This window comes from Triturus cristatus, chromosome 7 (assembly GCF_964204655.1).
Source record: "Triturus cristatus chromosome 7, aTriCri1.1, whole genome shotgun sequence".
Classification (NCBI taxonomy): domain Eukaryota; kingdom Metazoa; phylum Chordata; class Amphibia; order Caudata; family Salamandridae; genus Triturus; species Triturus cristatus.
In genome coordinates, this window is record NC_140590.1 from 1,214,540,172 (window position 1) to 1,214,562,453 (window position 22,282).

Consider the following 22,282-nt stretch of genomic DNA (forward strand, 5'->3'; position numbering starts at 1 on the left):
TATACAAATCTGTATACAAAATGACTCCAATCCTTATCACTCAGGTTCTCATCTCCACTGAACTGCTTAAAAGCTAGAATTAGCCTCTCATAGTATGCATGTACTGACTCCTTACTCTCTTGATGTGTTCTGTCAATTTTTACCCAATCGGTCTCTTTAGGGGGTACCTTATTTTTCAAAAATGCCATAACCTGTTCATATTTCTTCATTACTTCTGGGTCAGGTGCTCCTGTCTTAGGATCCCTAGGATATTCTTGAGTTGGCCAGTTGATCCTCAACTTGCACTCTGTCCATAAATCTGCTGGTACTATTATGTCAAATAGACTATTCAAATCTATCCATAGTACTTTCGACAATTTTACAAATCTGTCTACCTGCCGGTACCACTCGACGGGCTTTTCGCATAGTCGAGGGAAATCATTTGTAAAAGACAAAATGTCCTGGCTTGTCCATGGGACGTGTACATATCCTCCTCCTGGAATTTCCCTCATGGGGTATTCAGTTACTACCTTTTCTTTCTCTCTAACAGGGAATGCTGATACTGTCTTTACTGAGGCATCGTCACGTTTTCTGTACCACCTACTTCTCCATTTATCCACGTCTCCCCATTTTCTCAATAAAATGATTATGTCCTTAATCTGACCTATTCGTCCTGTGGTGTTCAAATTTTCAATATCCTTTTCAGTAAAATCAATTTGATAGGGCTTTTGCAATGCCTTTACCTTTTCAATATCTATTCCCATTTCATTCGCACTTCTCCTAGTCTCATGTAGGTTTTTCGCTCTCCATGTCACACTTTTGCACAGAAACATTAATTCTTCATCCTGATATGCCTTCAATTTTTCAGTAGGGATAGTTCCTACTATTAATTCTTCTAATACCATTCGTAATTTGGCCACATCTATTGACTGGGATTCTTTGTCTTTTCTCTGTAACCCCTTTAGCCATTCACTTAATTCTTCTACAGATGGTCCTACTGGGTTTTCTATGCTACCTTGTTCTGGATTCCTTTGTGGTTCTAATAATGTTTCCACTGTCATTCTACTCTTTTCAGTATAATTTTGACTTAAAAATTGATCATTTGAAACACTTGGTTCAAATATGTTTATTGTCGGTCCCCATGGATTCTCATTTTGACTCCGTTCTGGATTCTCAATCAAATTATGGCTCCTATAAGGTACTGTTAAGCAATGTTCGCTATCCTTTTGTTTCTCAAATATAGGCATTACTGGACCTATGGTTACTGGAACTGTTACAGCTTCTAGATTTTTGGTTAATTCTCTTATTTTCTCTGTTAATTCTAGAGTGGTTTTGGCCAATTCCGCAGAATTTTCTCCATTTACTCTACTTTCTGTCTGTTTTTCTACCTCTCTCGTGGAGTTACCTTTTCCTAACTCTGGTGACATAGTCTCTGTTTTAATAGTTCGTAATGTCTCTCTCATTGGGGCACTTGGTGTCAACATTTCTGGTTCTGGTCGATACGGTGGTGGATTTTTATAAAACATATCATTAAGAACATCATCTTCCGATTCATTCGCTTCATATCCACTCGATTCCACGTTATGCCTTTTCTCCACACACTTTCTTCCTTCATTTTCTCCTACCGTTCTTACAGGAAACACACCCTCAGTCATACTTGCATTCCGCCATCTTTTCATTCGATCATCATGTGTCTCATGTCCGTATGATCTACCAAACAGGTATCTATATCCTCTACCATTTCTTTGTCTCTCTCGTTCATGCATTTCGTCTTCCCACTCCGTCAGTGCCTCAAATTGTGTCGGTCTAGGTCTTGGTTCTAGATACATCATCTTTTCCCTCAAATTTCTTAAAACTGCCAAGTTAAAGGAGCCATGTTCTGGAAATGCCAAGACTCCATCGTCCTTGGTATATTTTACCCAATTGTCTAACCAAATACAAGTATGGTATCCATATTTCACAATCATTAAAGAAGCGGGGGTTTTCGGTGGAGGAAGTAACTGTCCTTCCCTAGGCTTGACCTGTTTATCCTTCTTAAACCACTTCTTGATTCTACCAAACCATGTCTTTTTCTCCTTGTCTGGCGGCTGGTAATACATTTTCTCGTTTTCCGTATTTCGCTAGTCTTTACTACTGTATCGCTATTCTATCCAATTACAGCGCGATTTACACTAAAGCACCAATCAGGGGCGTCTACGTCACTGTCACAATCCTCTAATCCCAGCGCGACTCACACCAACGCACCAATAGGGAGCGTTTACGTCACCCTGTATTTCTCCACTCCTAGCGCGGCTTCACACTAACGCACCAATCCGGAGCGTTTTACGCCTCTGACCGACTATCCAATCCCAGCGCGGTCGTTCTGACGTCAGCAGCCGCTGCGGCAGCTCCTGCTCCTGCTGACCCCTCCTTCACAAAAATCCGCTCAGTAAGTTTTGTTTCAATTTCTACAATTCTATTAGTGACAACATAAAAACATCTCCATTGTCCGCTTCGCTATCCAAAGAACAGCAATAGACCTTTCTCACGAGAATTCCGTCTTTCTCGAGAGCAGCGCTTACTTCTGCCCTACTACGGAATCAATACTTCCGTTGATAAAGTAGCACATCCCTCTGCCTTACCCTTCTAACAACCATCAACTAACCGCTTCTCTAGAATTAGGACACCTAGTTGTAGACCCAATGCTCCTGAGAAATAACACTAGAGTTTCGCCATTAATCGGAATGCCTTTTTCATACACACACTGTCATGCAGAAAAATGTAGAACATTCACACAGTCTTCTGTCTTTCTCGAGAGCAGCGCTTACCTCTGCCCTACTACAGAATTATATCATTTGTTAACAAAGCAGCGCTTCCCTCTACTTTGTCCTTCTATCCTTCTATCAAGCTCAGAGAACACCTGCTACCTTTTCAGTGATAAGCGTTATTGGTATGCCATTTGGATTCCTGGTACCTAAGACCAAAATTTCACAGGTAACCTTTGCTATCATACACGCTCCTTTCATACAGGAAATGTTTCTAATGGCAACACACGATGATGCTACCAAACCGAACCCAGACAATGCGCCGTGCAACTTCACTTGTCACACGCTTCTCCCGTGTACCTACGGGCAACCACAATTCCGTCTGTCCCAAGAGCAGCTCTTGCCTCTACTCTACTACGGAACTGTTAAAAATTTCCGACTTCCTACATCCCAGAAGCCGTGCATACAACATAAAGCTCAACGTAACTCAACATAGAGTATTAGTACATGAACCAATATCAATCAATAATCAATAAGCAATGTACAGGCGATAATCACTAAACCAAAACAATAGCTAACCATCATACTGCTACCAGAAAAACTGATGCAGCGTGGAATACAAAATCCCTCCCTTCGTCACAGACCATAGATCTCACAGACACACTCAATCACTAATCTCGCTGGTGGGGCCCATAACACCAACATTCATTCTCTATCGGTCTGCTTTCCTAAGGAGATGATTGTTCCATTCGCTGTAAATGAAAGGAAATACCCACTTATCCTAAAGAATAATAGATTCACCTAACCTTCTCTATTCATTAAGGCCTAAATTTCACTCTTTGGTACTCCTCTCATGGATAGGCCATGGATCAGCTAGTCGCTGGTTTAGATGATTTCTAAATCTATAATTTCTTTACATCAATACATTTTCCGGAAAATAAACAACCCAACACAATTCTGTAATTAATCAATACATTTTATCTAAATAAATGCAATAAATGTCAATGATTAGTCAAGCAGCTGGCCATCATATTTACCTATTCTGGCTAAATGTCGTCCTCTAAGTCAAATTTAGTCGTTCTGTCATTCTATGCCCATTGGAAAGCAATTATTCAGTTCATCAGGAAATTGGGCATCTGATCAGTTCGTCAAAGAGTCAGGGAAACAGCTGTCCTGCAGTGTCACCGTCCTCTCCGTCAGCATAACGTCAGGAAATTGGAAACGACCCGTCAACATCTCTATTCTATGGGTTTTTATAATAAAATTTGACATGAAATTGTATCAATATAATTTTTCTCATTCTCCGATTGGTCAGTTCAATATGGGATGACAAGTTCCCACCAAAGTTTGGGTTATGAGTTCATGGGTCTTGATCGTTCCGGTTTAGGAAGACGGTCCATTGTTCTTTGCAACTTGGCCGGTGTCCCGGGCTGTCCTTGATGGGTACAGTCTGGTTAGGGTCACAAGGAGGCCACTGTTGCTGATGTTAGCACAGGCGTACTTCGCTCAGGACCATACGGAGTAGCTCAGGTCTCATCGGATACGAAAGTCGGCCATTTTAACTAGGCCCGAATGGTCAACTTAAGCAAAGAAACACAAAAACGTAATTAATACATAGAAATGATTAATAAAATATTATTCCCTCACTAATGTGTATTTATCTAGCAAAAGCAACACTCATTGCGGGTTATACTCACTTTATAAAGCACGAATCACAAATACATCATGAAAGCAACATATAGCATGCAATATTCTAATTATCTATCATTAATATGCGTACAAATTTAGTTTACGTATTAGTTAGGCCATGCAAATGCAAATCCTATGTGTATTTCATTTATTGATATGGTTGGTAAGTAAGCACTGCAAACCAATTAGTACAATTACTATTAGTAAATTATTTTGATTAATGTAAACATGCAAAATGGAGAGGGTATACAAAATTTCTAAAATAAACCCGCTCCAGCACTATCACACGCTTTTGCTGGCTTCAAGCTTGTGGTTACGTGCGTGTGCACGCGCACAGCCGCCATCTGGCTTTCCTCCATCATGGGTCATTAAGTGCATCGCTCGCGGGCACCCTTACAGCCCGCGATCGCAATCAATTTCGCTGACGCGTTGCTTTCACGGCCGCGAGGCCAATGCTTGTTAAATAGGCAATTATTGCAGACGTCTGACATGACATGCGCACACGTATAAAGCTCTGTTTAAAAACAAGCCATCAATACTTTATCATTATAGAGGAATGTCGAGGCGTTGAAGCGCATTTGAAGCCTGTGCTTTCCTTGTCTTCACCAAGCTGGCATCTCACAATTGGCTTTGCTGTAACCCCCATAAGCCCACTTCTACCGCAGTGTTCCTCATACCCATGGTGCTTATTTATTAACATGGTGCCTGCTTCATCCACAGCCACGCAATACCTTTAATGTACACAGCTGCCGAATACTTACTTATTAACATGGCGCCCGCTAGCCACGCACATCTTAGAGTTTGCATTTGCAAGTAATTTGAAGCCTGTGCTTTCCTTGTCTTCACCAAGCTGGCCTCTCACAATTGGTTTCGCTGTAACCCCCATAAGCCCACTTCTACTGCAGTGTTCCTCATACCCGTAGTGCTTATTTATTAACATGGTGCCCGCTTCATCCACAGCCACGCAATACCTTTATTGTACACAGCTGCCGAATACTTACTTATTAACATGGCGCCCCCTAGCCACACATATCTTAGAGTTTGCATTTGCAAGTAATGAATCCTCCACTAAATCTAAGTAACGCGTCTTATAATTGGTGGCAATTAAAAACTGGCACACACTATATGAAGTCCAAATAACTTGATAAATGCGCTTGTCAGGGTGGAATCTAAACGTAGATCTTTGCTCATGTCAGCTGCTTTCGATCCTAGTGAAGAGTGTCATCATGCAGTAAAGGAACGCCCCGGGTTGCTGCCTGTTTGTATGGGGCACAACACAAGGTAAGGGCCGGTTTATCTTTCACTGCTGCAGGTACTCGGAATTCAGGTGAAATGCGTGGTTTGTTTTTACATTGTAATGTAATATATTCACACCGCAATGCCCGCATTCGAAAGTCACTTCGTTAAGCCATCCGTCTTACTCAGCCAAAGATAACACAGTGCCCCTAACAGCTGCCAGTCACGGCAGACACCACAGCTCCTGTAACCCCCCTATGACTACACAGAGACTAGGCTATCAAATCATAAAGATTTGCTTGGGCTTTTCTGTACCTTTAATGCGATACCTTTTGCTTACAGTTCAGCAATCTTCTCACCTAGGCATATTGCCTGTGTATTTAGGAAATGTGTAAAAACACGTGCCACATATCCTTCCCTCTATTAAGTCAAATGGTGCACACAGATTAGTGTCTCTCTGTCTCGCTCGCTCTCATTCCTCTCTCGTTCTGCTTCCTTCATAAACACTCCCTTTTTAGGTCTCGCGAGCCAAAGGCTCGAAGAGACATTTTATATGTGGGCTTCTCAAAGTGCTGCCGTGGCCTAAAGCTACAGTGCACGTGAACGTGCACGCGCGCAGCGCCATGTGTCTTTCCTCCGTAGCGATCGTAATCACGATCACTTTCACTTTCGCGGGCTCCTCTGTTGCTGGCATTCCCCCCTCCCTTCTCGCCCAGCCCTTCTTGTTCTTCGTGCCTCTACTCTCTCTGCCCCCTTCTCTATCTCTCTTTGTTCTCTCGTCCTCCCGTCTCTCCACCCGCCAATCCGTCTTCTTTCCTGAACTGTGGACTGTGGCGTTTGTCTGAGACTCACCCGACCCCTCCCTCTCTCAGAACCTGTCTTGTTTAGGAAGACATTGAACAGTAAAATAGCAATGCACGAAAAGAAGACTGGCTGCATTTCTCGTGTCTGTCTCAACATATTTTGGAACTATTTCTAGAAATGCACTCTACACTTGCGGTGATTAACTCTGTTCCTGCCACTGCCTAGCCTGGAAAGGCTCTCTTCTGAGGCCTGCTTAGATCGTGCAGCGGCTGCACAGACTGCAGTTCTTCTGAAACACAATGCAGGTAGTGTTGCAGTGGTGTATTGTCCCCCAAAATATAGGCCTACTGCACTGTTTATAGCGGCCATGGATCCATCAGCCAGCTTTCGTGTTTTTTCAGTTAGCCCTTTGCATTCTGGGACCTGTAGTCACGCATTTACTAATTAATACTCGATACTAGCTAAAAGTGCCAAGCACGACCCAGGGCTCATTGACGGCTAAAATTAGGTTTTCAATAAAGTGGAACAATCCAACCCCTTACAAGCCCTGGGGTCTCTCACAAAGAAAAGCCGATGACCACGGGCTAAATTGCTTCATCCTTATTGGCGCTGCTGCTCAAATCAATGGCATCCATTTAAGGAGTTTTGAAGGATGAAACACGAGTGGCCCCAACTCGAGTTCGCATTAGGGCCCACATGCTACACGCAAACAGCCGCCGGCCGGTTGTACAGAGGTCAGTTGCAAGAGCTATTCTCGCTTTTCTTTTTAAGCAGTGCTTAATTTGAGTCGGTGGTTTCCGGTGCTCAGCACCAGCACTTAACCATCTACACCGTGCTTTTCCGGAGCACCACTTGCAGACACATTCATGTATGGCAGGCACCTGAATTTGAAGTGATTTGCCCAGAATCACAGGATGTTGAACGGACGCAGAGGCTCAAACTTGGGGGCATATTAACAAGCCAGGCGATAAAATTATCGCCGCTTTAGCGGCAGAAAACTGACGCTAAAGCGGCGATAATAGGCTTGATAATATGCTCTATGGAATTCTAATTGAAGCCCATGTTAGATGTCATTCACATTTAACATAGGCTTCAATTGGAATTCCATAGAACATATTATCAAGCCCATTATCGCCGTTTTAGCGGCAGTTTTCTGCCGCTAAAGCTGCGATAATTTTATCGCCTGGCTTGTTAATATGCTCCTTAGTTTCTCCGTTCCGAAGTCGGCAACTCTCGCATTTATTATTGAGCAGTGGGAGGAGACGCGGGAGAAGCTGCGAGGCGGGAACAGCTCACTTGTTCATTACTAAACGCTTCCAGGCACTACTCCAGACGGGGCGCGGTCGGCGGACTTCCTGACCTTTGAGACGGCCTCTGCTGTGGGCTTGGCACGGACTGACGCAATGCCAGCAAGGCAAATAATGCAGAGCGCACTCGGGGCACTGCCAGACCAGTGGGCAGCAGCAGGGACCCCGGGCACAGAGCAGCAAATAGAACTTGTTTTCACGATGCGGTGTAACCCTCGAGTGCCCGCGAGCTGCTCTGACGGAAGCTTTTGTGACCAAACTTAGTGCAAAGATCTCGAGTTGTAATACTGGCTTAGCTGTCCCGCAGCCCCACGTCATGCCCGACTCCTTTCATCAGCCATGCCTTATTAGTCAACGGGATGTTGCATTCTGGGGCTGGTAGTTTCCCATTTAACATTGTATGAATCGGTCCAGTATATCAGTACACAAATGTTGCCTAAAGAGCCATGACTGGTCTGGCCAAGGGGCCACTTGGGATTATGTACCAGGCCAGGTGTGAATACCTCGTCCAGTACGACCTTTCCATTCCGACACATATGGTACCAGGAAAAACTACAAGTACCAGAATGCAAGAAATGTAGCCATTTACGTACACGTGGACGGGTTAAAGTAATGTGTCTGCTCAGCAACTCTGATTAAACTGACTCGTACAGTTCTACAACAGGTGCACTAGCCAACCGAGCTTTCTTTAAAAGGCAGATGTGCGCGAGACGCTGTTAATGAATCCCTGTTATGTAACTTTAGTGTGTATTTTAAAACTAATCCATGTGCAATTACATGTATATAGATATACACATACACACTATATATTGATTCACATAAAAAAGAAAGGTTAAAGTGATGTCATAATTAGATGTCAAAATAAAACTAACATTTAAAAACAAAAAACACTGAAATTCAGCAGTTATAGTTCACTGAGCAGCCCTGCCATGCATTGCTTATTACCTCACATTACATCAATCATTTCGTGTTAAATGACATCTTTGATGGCAACTCCGATGACTTCTCTTATAACCTCTTAGTCATATACAGCATATAGTTACTGTGTGAACATGGGTGGGCGCGTAGCATGGAAATATAGCAAATCTTGGAGACCAGTGTGGTTGCACGTGGTGAAAGTTACATCACAGAAGTGTGGGATGCAAGTATCACTCCTTGTAATACAAGATAAGGAGAGTGCACCTAATGTAGTTGCAGCGGTATAATTGTAAGCAGGGTTTGGCTTAATGCCAAAGCCAGTTCCCAAATGTGTGTGAGAAAGGCCAGAGTTTATGCTGACATTCGATGATCCCCCAGTGGAAGTATAGAAATGGGGCCCCTTTAAATAGTTGTCACAGAGTGCGATAGACGAATTATGTAGTGAGGGCGTTCTTATGGGAAGGGAAGAGGTGTGGCGCCGCGGCCAGGGCGACTGACTCCGGAATCTGGGGATCACGGTTCGATCCCCGGCGGCAGATTAGCCCAGCACCATGTGACTCTGGGCAATAGCTTGCTTCATCTTCCCGACGGCCCCCAGCGCCTAGAAACCCTTACGGGTGATTGTTCACGCTTTACAAATGTGGATTATTATGGTGTGGATGTTCAACTTCAGAACTTTGCTGAAGATTTTGTCAATTTGAAGATTGCAGATGACCACCAAGCAACTGGCCATTCTAGCTCCTTGAGACCCTCACAGGTGATTTGTTGCACTTTATAAATCTTTAATTGAGTGAAAAAAGTAGAACGTGTTGGTGTCCCACTTCGAGTTGGTGTATCTCATTGAACGTTGCTACAAACTTTTGCAAAGGTTGGAAAAAAAGCACATTTGTGCAGACCTAAAAAAAAACACCAAAATCCCAGCTGTAATAAAGATTGCCAACATTGACGCGATCTACAAACGCGTTGTGACACTGTTTAAATGTTTCTCACGTTGGCACCAACACCGCAGGCCTGCAGACAGTAATACCAATGTGCACTCATAACATTATAGTAGGAAAAATAAATATCTACATTCCCCAGCAGACAGAAACACGTTTAAAAGCCCAAAGAGAAATTATATTAAAATCAGTATTTGGGTGATCTCCATTGAGGATGACGTATCTGATGATGTCAATGACAAGGGTGCGTGGGCCGACGATTGTGGATAACTCCAGCAAACAAAGACAAGCATTTGCAATGCAATAGGTCTCGCATTTGCAAAAGTTTAAGCTATTGGCATTGTTCATGACAATGCCTTTTTTATCTATTTTATAAAACAAACACATAAATAAATGCCATTATCATTTACAATGCCAATAGCTAGTGTTGCATTATTATTAGCAATGCCAACTGCTCACACTTTTATAAAGCGAGACCTATTGCATTGCAAATGCTTGTTTCCTCTACTGCCTTTGAATTTCACCTCACTCTTTCTCACTGGCCCGCTCCCGTCCCACTCCGTTTACCTTTCATTTTTACTCTGCCTCAATCTTTCTCTATTTTGCTCCTTTATCTCAATCTTTCACCCCCTTGCCCCGCCTGTCTCATCCCTCCATTCCTGTCTCGCATTCCTTCCTCTCTCTCCTCTCACCTTCTTCTTGAGAGCCACACTTTTGTTTGCTCTGCCTGCCCCAGTAGCCTCTCCTTCAATCTATTTTCTGTCTCCCTGCACCTCTCCCCTGTACCCTCCCCCCATCAGCGACTATCTCACCTTCTGACTTTATCGGGTCCCCTCTCTCCACATATGCTCCTTTCTGTTTACCACTCTTTCTGTCACTTTGATATTGTGCTGGATAACTTCAGCACAATTTCCTTGGTGCAACAACATCAACTGTTGCATGGCTAAACACTTATAAGGTACAAGGTTTAGCCATGCAACAAGCAAAAATGTCAGGATAACTCTGGCAATTAATGTTCTTCCTGGAGACAGACCAGAGCTTTGTCTGGTAGAGGAAGTTTTGACTCATGATAGTGCAGAAGGTTAATATGCCTGCTGCCATTCAGATCACAAAGTGCATACACTATAAATGGTCAATCGGTTAATTTTTTGTCAAAGATCTAATTGTGTTACTTACAGTTAAAAGTTAAAATACTAATATAGAGTAGTGAGCTATTAACGGTCATTTAAAAGCTGCATGCAAACTGCAAGGAATATATTATAGCTATATGTTTTTTTGCCCAGTCTTTCCTAATCCTAATATTGCAAAAAGGGTTCATTTGAGTAGAAATACATTCTTATTATTAAAGAATACCCCTAACAACGGTGTTACATTTTACATTCTGAATTTGTGCTTTTCCAGACCAAGGGCTCTTAAACTTTACTCAAAGCCAATTTGGATGGCATATGACTCCTACACCTTGTAGGCCTCTGTCTTTTTTAACATTTCCTCTACAGTGATTTACACATGTATGATTGTCTGTGCAATGTGTGTGATGTAAAGTTTTCTGACATCATAAACTGGTATAAATTAATATAAGGGATAGTGGTTAAGGAGACTTGGGGGGCATTGTCAAATGGTGGTAGTAAGGGAATCTGTGGCGAGGTGGTCAGGGGGGGGCGCCAACAAACATTCTCGCACAGGGCGCCACCAGTTCTAAAGCCAGCCCTGCTCCAGGAAGAACATTAATCACTAGTGTTGTCATTTTTATTGATGGCTGCATATTGCTGGGACAAAGTACGTGGCATCAGGTCTTTTTAAACTATGAACACGCCCCCCCACCACCCTAAGTCAGCGCCTGGTGCGATTGCACCGATCGCACCGCTCTAGAGCCGGCCCTGAGTTCAGTGCTTGTTGACAAAGCCAACCGGTATGGCTTTAATGTACTAACATTAAACAGTATTGGTGCATGACTTCTCATATTCAAGTCAGACCTATTGACTCTGACAATATTTGTTTAAGCAGCGCCATGAGTATTGCTTTGTTTAGCTGTAGCAGTTATGGTAAGATGTGCTCACATACTTTTTTTTCTTTTTAAGTTGGCGCTGCTGGCCAGGATCTGGAATTGTAGAAGTTAGCTGTAGAGTGCCTCAGTCTAATTCAAGCACTTTATTTTGGTCAAAGACCTTAAAAACAACACTATCAATTTACAATATCAACCTGTATATGTGTACAATATGTCCAATATGTAAAATGTTGCTAAACATGTCAGTTATACATTTAAAAATGTTTACTTACATAAAATTTTAAAAACCTCATATAGAACATAATAAAGTGTTTTGGTAAGGGCAATCAAACAAGCATCAATATGAATAACCGCAAAAGTGACTTAGTGATCAAGAGGTCTAGAATATTTTGGTTGAGGAAGCTAATCTAACCTATAAATAAAACGGTTAAAACCATGAGCAACCATAATTAAATATTTTAAAAATATGTTTAGATCATTCTAGCCCTAGATAACATTATATAGTCTCGTATTTGTGGCATTAATAAAATATATTCTTTTTTTTTTTTTTTTTTTTTTTTTTTTTTTTTGAAACCGTTTATTACAGGTCTTAAAAGTATACAAGTATGGGCCCACAACCTTCCGGCCGGCCGCTAGCAATAGTAGGAACATACAACATATATTCATGGAACACATGGTATTACAGGAGGAGCGTTTCTCAATAGATAACAATGTTGGAAACCACATCATCCAGGCCCCATTATGCGGTTTCATTTTAAAGTAAGAACAACAAAAAATTAAAACCACACCCACAAGGCAACCCACAATCAAAAAAAGGCAGCACGTGCTCCCCAAGAGGGGGGGATCCCAACTATACACAGAAGTGTGAAGAGGGGGAAGTGAGCAAAGCGAGGACTGGGGGAACCCAATGCCCGGCAGCGGGGGGAATGAGTCGGCTAAGGGGATGGGGCTGGCGAGGGATCAGGCAGCAGCGGTGGCGCGCAGATACCCCCTCGGTAGGCGTTCCAGGGGCCCCATACTTTCACCCATGTCCCAGGCTTACCCCTCGCCACATACACCACTTTTTCGCGAAACATGCACCAGTCCATGTGTTCTTTCCAGGCCGAGACCGTCGGGGGCCTCTGGGATCCCCACAGTTGAGCAATATCACGCTTGGCTACCATATATCCCAGAGTCACCCACCACGTCTGCGGCGCTGAGTAATCAGTCGGTTCCCACACATTCAACAGGCATCTCCTCGCTTCGGGCAACAGCGCCACATGCGTAACCAGTCGCAGCACCTTATGTACACCACGCCAGAACCCCTCTACCTCCGGGCACTCCCACAAAATATGCATAAAGGTCCCCAAAGCACCACACCCACGCTTACACAACCCATCTCCAGCGCAGCCCATACGCAGAAGCTTTGGCCCCGTCATGTAGACCCGGTGGAGTATCTTGAGCTGGACGAAGCGAAGGCGAGCCGGTATGGCCACCTCCTTCGGGGAGGCCACCGCAGAAGTCCAGTCCTCGTCGTCCAACTCCAGCCCGTCGGCAACTCAAGCCGCACGAAGGGCAGTCAACAGGCCCGAGCGGTCGTTTACCAGCTTTTTGTATATAAGTGAGATCGTGCTGTCCGGGACGTGCCCATCCAGCACTCTATCTTCCAGGGGGGAATATTCCGGGATGGAGGCAACGTCCGTGAAGACGGAACCCAGCGCATGACGGACCTGCAAATACCGGAAGTATTCACTGCCCTGCAACTGAAATTCCGTCTGCAGCATATCGAACGTTTTAAATCCTCCCCTCGTCCAAAGATCCCCCACTTTACTGATACCTATTATGTCCCACTTCTCAAAGCCCTTAGAGGTCCACAGGGAACCTAACCGCTCAGACGCGTATAGTGGTGATGCCCGGGTCAAACGGTTCTTCCACCCCATAGCTGCATTGGCCGCGTGCCAGACTTGCACCATGACACGCGTGGGGCCCGTCAGACGAGCGTCGGGCGCGCTAGAATAGAGCGCTCGATTGTAGTCGCCACCTGGCAGGAGCATCTTGTCCATTTCAAAAGCCGGGTTTAAGGCGGGCCCGTAGAGGCCGTGGTTAATGGCAGCGAGCTGGGAGGCCCAATAGTACCGTTTAATATCCGGGAGGGCGATCCCCCCGTCAAACCATGGGAGCGTCAGCTTAGCCAGAGCAATGCGCGGCCTCCCGTCCCAGAACAGGCGGCGTTGCAGACTCTCCACCTCACGGAAGTAGCGCGCCGGGACCAAGTCCATAGTGTTCTGCAAAGCGTACAGAAAACGCGGCAGAGACATCATCTTGAACAATGCCGCCCGGCCAAGCGGCGAAAGCGGCAGGCGCCGCCAGCGTGCGACATCTACCCGCAGACGCTGGAGGGGGGGAAGCAGATTCCGTTCATACCGGGCCTCCGGGTCCAGAGTAATGAAGACACCCAGGTACCGAAATCCCTGCGGGGCGATCTGGATCGGACAGCCCCGCGGGAGAATAGGAGCCTCCCCAGAGAGAACATACACACACGATTTAGCCCAATTGATGACGAGACCGGAGTTACGACCAAACGAGTGTAAAACATCAACTAGGACTATAAGTGATTTGCGTGGGGAGGCTAGGTACAGAAGGATGTCATCAGCGTATAGGGATACGCGATCCTCATACTCGGGGGTCCAACGGAGACCACGGATGGAAGGCTCCCACCGCAGCCACTCCGCCAGGGGTTCCAAGGCAAGCGCAAAAAGAAGCGGCGACAGGGGACAGCCCTGCCGCGTGCCCCGGCCCAGCTCGAACGGGGCCGATACTCTTCCGTTCACGACCACCTGTGCCAATGGGCCCGCATACAGCAATTTGACCCAACTGATGAATCCTGGGCCGAACCCGAACTTAGCAAGCATCGCCCAGATGTATGGCCACTCAAGCGTATCAAACGCCATGGTGGCGTCTAAGGACGCCAAAATGGCCGGTTCCCTTATGAATGGGACGCGCGCAAGCACCCCATGCAAACGCCGCAGATTAAGGGCTGTATTGCGATGGGGAATGAAGCCAGACTGGTCCTGATGAACCAGATCTCCCACCACACCGACCAGCCGATTGGCGAGTACCTTAGCGAGAATTTTGGGCTCCGCATTCAGTAGTGAGATAGGCCGATAAGAAGTAACCCGATCCCGAGGCCTCCCTTCCTTGTGGATCACCACGATTGTAGCCAGACGCTGGTCAAGCGGAAGGGAGCCCACTGAGTGGGCCGCAAGGAACATTGCGCGGAGGTGAGGCGCCAATGTATCCGGCCGCAGCTTATACAGCTCGATAGGGATACCATTCGGGCCCATGGCCTTGCCCGAAGCGACCGAGCGTATGGCGAGGGCGATTTCGTCGGAGGTGGGAGCGGCGTCCAGCGACACCCTGTCCTCCCCGGACAGGGAAGGCAGTGCGATATCTCTGAGCAGGGCACGGGAGTCCTCTTCCGAGCAAGAAGAGACCGGGGAATACACCTCGCGGAAATACTCCGCGAAGCAGGAGACAATTTCTTCTGGTTCAGTTACACACACACCATTCGTTTTCTCAATCAGCGGGACCACACGATTCGCTCTTTCCTTTTTATCCAACCACGCTATCAGTTTACCAGCCTTATCACCCACATCATACAGCCGCCCCTGTTGCTCTCTACTAAGGCCCCTGGCCGCCTCCGTAACGAGGGCCCTATAAGCCGCCTGCTTGAGCTGGAGGACATGTAGTGCAGCGTCCGTCACCCCATCTTCTAGATTACCCTCCAGCTCCGCTATTTCAGCCTCCACCCGGGTCACCTCCTCCCGCTCGCGCCTCCGGGCGTGGGAAATAAGGGATAGGGCCTCCCCCCTAAGTACTGTTTTGAAGGCCTCCCACAGGGAGATAGCTGAAGGCACTGACCCCACGTTCTCCTCAAAATAGCGATGGAGGGATTTAATCAAGTCAGCATAAAATATATTCTTAAACTCATTTAAGCAAACATTTAATGTGAGTACTATGGCAAATAAAATCCTTCTCTACTATTACTCCCTACAGCTAAATTATAGTGGTAGTAGCCTGTAACAGATTGTGCTAGCTGCGTTCAAATACTATAAATGTTTAGACCAGGGTTCGCTCCTCCCATGGCGATTTCACTAATGGTTTGTTTTGGTTGTCCAGCAGGAGGACGCTGGCTGGATCAGTAGTTAATTGTTTGGAGACGTCCAACTTCCAAGGAAGAGGCGATTCTTGTGTAACGTAACTAGTGCTCATGTAAAGAGCTCCAATACATTCTGGTCGAGCTCACACTATATAAAACTACAAAGACATGCATGTAAGAGGAAACACTGCTAACATGCAAATTTCTTGCATTGTGATAAGCACAATGATAACCCATGCAGGAGCAGAAATAGACTCTAGTTGACTTTTAGCTTGAAAATTAATTCAAACTTTGCAAAATGGCCTCCAAAAGAATCCATAACAGATATCTGTTTCTTTTCTAAACGTTTTAAGCTCTTATCTTCCGCTTGTTTTCTGGTCCTTCTTCTATTTCCACCAGCACCAAATTTTGGACGGAGCTTTCAGCACACTCAGAATGAATGTATCACAAGCATTGGCATAGCCAATAGGTCTCGCTTTTGTTACCTTATAAGTATATAGGGGCATATTATCAAGACACGGCGTTAAAATTATTGCCGCTTTAGCGGCAGAAAACTGCCGCTATAGCGGCGATAATGGGCTTGATAATATGCCCTTGAGAATTCCCACAGAAGCCCATGTTCTGGTGTCAACATGGGCTTCTATTGGAATTTTCTGCTGCATATTATCAAGCCCATTATCGCCGCTTTTAACGCCGTGCTTGATAATATGCCCCTTAGTTTTGCAGCACAATATCCTTGATGCAACAACATCAGCTGCATTACTGAAGTTGCATCACTTTTGTGACACACTCCAGCAATGCATAATTTTTGCGCCTACAGATACGTCAGAAATACTGACGTATCTAGTAACTCCTTGCAACATGATGCGTCATACTGTAAATATGACGCATCCAGCATGTCGGAAGGAGGGCGCCATGAAAACTGACGCATCACTGTTTTTACGCAGCAATGCGTCACTTTTCATAAATGAGGCCCATTATGTCTAGTGCCATCTACTGGTGAAATCTGCTGCTTCATGAGGTCATTCTGTCCAAATCTTTTTGCTGATTTTACCTAGTTGCCCTTTATAATAGTTCTGTATTGAGCTCACTAGTGAGAGCTTCTGTCCGTATTTTATAAATACTCCCCCATCCTGTTTGAGAAATCACTGTCCTGTTTTACTCTGTTACACTTCAATAATGACTTTCAGTGTGACTTTATTTGCTCACTTTGGAGAGCTACATCTGTTCAAGTAACATCTTCTCTTCTTCGGAAATAGTGCCTGCCGCCGACCTTCCAGACAGCACTTACCCCGTACTTTTTCAAGTCACCGATCCTCTTTTTCTGAAGTGTCTCCCATGGCCTTGTTCGGAAAATTCACGAATGTTGTATCTTTTTCCCCCGAGGAAAGTGAACAAGGCCTGTTTATGAATAAAAGAAATGTTACACAATTCATGTTACGAAAATGCTACTAAGTTATACGTTTATTCTAACTTTTGATCAAAACATTTGTTCAAGGTGAAGTAAGCGTTTTTCAATAATTGTATTGTAAATAAAACTTTGCAACCCCATGATTTTGCTGTCCGGATGATTTTAAGTTGTAAATTATTTCAGGTGGTTTTCCTTCCCTTTAGTGGTAGTAATTAACACCCTGATGTGGTGTGTCTTCGTGCTTGAAAACCATAGAGTAAGCTTTGCTGACAGGCAGGCTGGTAGATGTAATTACTGACTACTTTACATGGGGTACGGGATTTGGGAGATGCCTGGCTCTTTGATATGCTTATTCAAACAGAGGCCTATTGTGAGAGATGCTTTGAGGTTGGGGGTAATAAGCATTGAATTCTGCCCAGGGTTTGATAATTATCTGGTGCAGGATCCACATAAACCAATGTTTCCACATCAGTTTCTATATCAACTTCCACAGCTTGTCCCCAGATACCCAGAACCTTTCCTCTTTGACATGTTGCCAGGCTTGCCTTGATGAAAAGCCTGGGGAGAACTCTGCATGGATAGTGTATTCCTCAAGGCTCACAATGTCGATTCAGTCAATAACTCCCATTACCAGATGAATCAAGATTTCCTCCAACCTCATAATAAAATGTCTTATGTATATTCTTGTCACCAGCCCCCCCCCTGACTTTAGTTCATGTAGAGCAGGAACCTTAGTATTGTCTCTGTATTTAAATACATCCTCTTTTTCTCCGCAGGCTTCAAATTAGTGATCTCAGTATCTGGAGAATAGCCGTTCCAGGATCCAAAGTGTATCCCATGTATTACATGGAATACATGCAGTCTCTTCGCTATATAAGAAGAATTGAACAGATCCTTTTTCATGAGAACTACACAGACTACATCTACAACATGAACATCCCAAGCAGCTATGATGTTGCTCTAGTGAAAATGTCATCTTCAATTCTCCTCAGTAATGAGGTCCAACCTGTCTGCCTGCCTTATGCAACACATCAATTCAGAACTGGGACAAGGTGTTGGACCACCGGCTACGGGAACCTTGGCGCAGGAGGTAGGTACTCTCGTTTATCATTTATGCTGTGGCCTGGCTGAGCCTGCAGAAAAGGATTTTATAAACATCCTTACTAAAATGAGTTCTCTTTCAAACTCAATATATTCCTTTGCAGTTAGAAAAGATGGGCATTAGTCCCTACATAATGAGTCCTACTTGGTGGTTGTCCAAAGGAATGGGGGAAACTACATCTTTCAGCTCATGGGTACATTTTTCTTTCAGTGCTAGAGCATGTGTGGACACAGGGTTCATTTATGATGCCTCCTATTATGTTCCCTTTGTGGTCAGCGGATGATGTTTGTACATTTTGGCAATTAGAACTTTTGTGTTTTTATACAACTCAAACTCCTGTACTTTTGTCATTTTTAGAGCTATACATAGCACATATTAATTGGAACCCATGAATATATATCGGGCGAAGCAGTATTACCAGGTGGGACACTGCTTTCAATTATAGTCAACCAATTTTATCATACCCAGACTGTTCAGGTGTAAGAATACTGGACATGTGTACATCAGCAGGAAAATCTGGCTACTAACATCACATGACGTTCAGGTTTTCAGCCTACAACTCCCTCTGGACCCCTTCCATGACATAAGGGGATCGTGGAATGCTCCACCCTGCCAGTCCGCAGCCTCTGCTCTGACTCTCACCAGATCTCTCCTCCCACTCTGAACCGACCCCTCTCAAATGTACCCTCTGCTCAGAACGGTTGGTGATCTCTGTATCCGTAGTTAGATTATTCTCCCCAAGCAGATGCCACATCATGGTGTTAGCTTCAATGTCAACTGAGCTATACAGCAAGGGGTGAAAACTGGTTGTTTTATAATAAATGACAGTATTCTAAGTCATTGCATTAGTCTCCCAAGGCTTGTGCTGGATCCTGAAAGGACTCTACTCGATGGTTCAGCTCTTTACATACACCCATTTACAATAACACCATGGAGAATTCTACAGGCTCCGGAGAGGTCGATGGACCTTTTCCACTGCGCTCAGAATTTGAGATCTCAAAAATAAAGTCATTAAATAATCATGGGCATTTATAATTTTCGATGAGTCAATGACAAGAGGTTAAGGTTCTTAGTTGTATTTCTAATATGTTACATATGTCGATTTCTGAATATGCAGTCATTTCTCTCATTTTCCCCCTTTTTGATGACGTATATCATCACAATAATTGTTGGTTTCACCTTCGCAACCAAATTTAAAAGGCCGTTTCGTTCTCCTATGTATCCTGTCTCTTTCTTTTTATTCCCCTTGTGTGTTTCAGTGTCTTCATGTAGTCGCCATTCATTATTCCCACTAGACCCAGGTCCTTTTAAAAATGTTTTTGTTAGAGAGCATCATGACTCTTACGCAATATGTGTCTAGAGGTCAAACATAAGATATAAAGGAGTATCCGGCATAATCCAATAGTTAAAATGAGCATTAATACTGCTTTTACTATTCCCTTGCCAGCTTTTGAGAACCAGTTGGCAATTGTATTTAAACCTTTTCCGAAATTTTCCTATAGACTTGGTGTTTCCAATTCTTGTAGTTCAGGTTGCAAATTTGATATATTTCCTGCAAACTCCTGTATTTTCCTAATTTCGTCTGGGATATATGAACAGTAGTGAGTTTGCTTTAGCATGTGACAGAACCCCCCTTTCTCGGCCAGAAGGATGTGAAGTGCAAGACGGTCTTGCAAAACCATAGATCATAGAGCAATTAGTTCTGTATTAATTAGTAACAATGCTCCAGATGTACTAGTTGCCATTTTGTCCACTACTGTGGCTAGTTTTTGGATCGTTTCATTGTTTAATTTCACTCCCACGGGTGCTATCACTGCTCCAAATATATCTCCTATGAATGAGGCTATGTTCCCTGCATTCCGCTTATGTCTATGGGGTGGTGTTAGAGTTAACACTTTTATACTATTGGCATGTTAAATGTTTGAAATTAATATACCTAAATAGCATGCTCCTTCCCAATCATCAGGCAATAAGAATTAGGCATTTTGTCTACAAATGTAGTATACCCCGGGATTAACATTCTAATTTCCCTGTAATATTTGCCATGCTCCCCCCAATAATTCAAAGGTGCGGTCACAATTGCTAACTCCTACATGTCTTGTTAGTTTTTGTGTTTGTCTATTATAAAACCAGACCTTCTCTTTATGTTGGCATCCAGTCTAAGTTTTGAATATGTTAACTTTCCTATTAAATTTATTCTTCTCCTTTTTCCATACATTTTTTAACACATTTCTTCTTTCATCGGCCGTCTTAATCATGTTCATTTATCTTTCTTCAAATGTCATAATGTATGCCTTTTCTTCGGGATGCTTCAGACAAGTTAAACTTCTTTTGTAAGCATCCCCATTGTTTACTGGTAAATGGAGAAAGAAATAATATCAAGCTGTGTCCCTTGTATTTTTTGTTTGTGAGTGTAAATTCACACTTTCCATTAGAGGCACTTGTGACAGCTCTAAATCATAATTTGAGTAAAATATTCAAAATGTTCTTGCCTATAAACTAATGAAAGCAAAATGCTACATGGGATTGCATAGGAAAGAGGTAGGTTACAGTAAGCGACTTCTTCTGAAACTGAAGATGGCAAATGTGCACAAACATAACAATATTTAACATCTAAAACAATTGTGTATTCTTGTATTACGCTAGAATAAACATTGGTAGAGTAATACTCTCCCTTAATATTTTAGAAGTGTTTAGTAAAAGGGTTGTGTCTAAAATTGTGAGCGTAAGCATTAATAATGTTAACTCAAGGGGGTATATTCACAAGAACGTGTGATAACTACCACAAGATTAGCGTAACGCAACTTTCAATATCGCAGCCCATCGCGGGAAAATAATCCCATGATAACGTGGGATTCACAACAAGGCGGTAGCAAGCGATAGTCAGCCAAAACCGTGACAATGTCTGCAATAAAACCACCTCGACGGAGATAAAAACACAAACCACAACACCAAAAAACCTGCGATGGGCCAAAGCACGATGAGGAAATTAGCGATAAGCAGCGCAATCCCTGCAACACACACCTGGCAGGTGGGAAAAATCTCCATAAAAGCTGAAAAAACACACATACACACAAACTGACCTACACCCAAGCCCCATGGATGCAGCCGGAGAAGGCACAGAGGACAAGCGCAACCCCACAAGCACCCCGAACGACCAGCCTGGGACCTCGGTGACAGGGAAGTGCAAGGACAAGAAGACGAGGAAGACGAAGCGGGACATCGTCGACAAGGTGAATGCTGACGGAGAGCACAAGCGGACAATGGACAAAGACAAGAAGCGATGGAATGACATCAAGAGAAAGACCAAGGAGAAACTCTCCACCAACCAGAAGGCAACAATGCAGACTGGAGGTGGGGGCCCGGTGCCACAGCTGAAGCTGGATGACATGGAGGAGCTGGTGTCGACAGTCATCAGTGTGGAGATTGTGGCCAGAGTCGGGGGACCAGACACTGCTCGACAGGACACAACACAACCGCAACAGGGTGAGTGACCAACAGGTACTGGGGGGACGGGTGGAGATGGCCACAATGGCTTACATGCACAATCAACCAGAGCACAGTGCACACCCACAATGACTCGGGGTCATCGCCCAGATCTACAGACTGTCACAATGTACAATGCCACGCTGTCTGAATGTCAACCTGTGCCATGCGTCTACACACATGTGGACACATTGTAATACACCATCTTCCCTTCACATTGCTGGGGCACCGTCAACACCTCCTGCAGAGCAGTCCCAGCCACTCTTCATGGATGACGAGGAGGACAACGCCAGTATCGACACCCAAACCATCCAAGACATCATTGACTCACCTCCAGGCTCAGGGCAGCCCAGCTCCATCGATGAGACCCCACCCACCACCCAAACCACCCAAGCAGGAGGCACCCACAGCCCCGGCATCCTCCCAAGTTCTCCAGGAACAACACATGTGCTGGATTGCCAGATGGAGACGGCGGAGCAGGTGCGGGTGGGCTTCGGCATCATTGCTGCCAAACTGGACGCCTTC

The 22,282-nt window shown here is 44.5% G+C and overlaps 1 protein-coding gene across 1 annotated transcript in view; it reads left to right on the plus strand.

Moving 5' to 3' along the window:
- Window positions 1-22,282, plus strand: part of LOC146811634 (transmembrane protease serine 9-like) — a 1,785,969-nt gene that overhangs the window by 1,096,818 nt on the left and 666,869 nt on the right. The window contains exon 11 of the mRNA XM_085618610.1: window positions 17,946-18,259. Coding sequence (XP_085474736.1) covers window positions 17,946-18,259 — 314 coding nt within the window. The remainder of the gene's footprint in view (window positions 1-17,945; window positions 18,260-22,282) is intronic.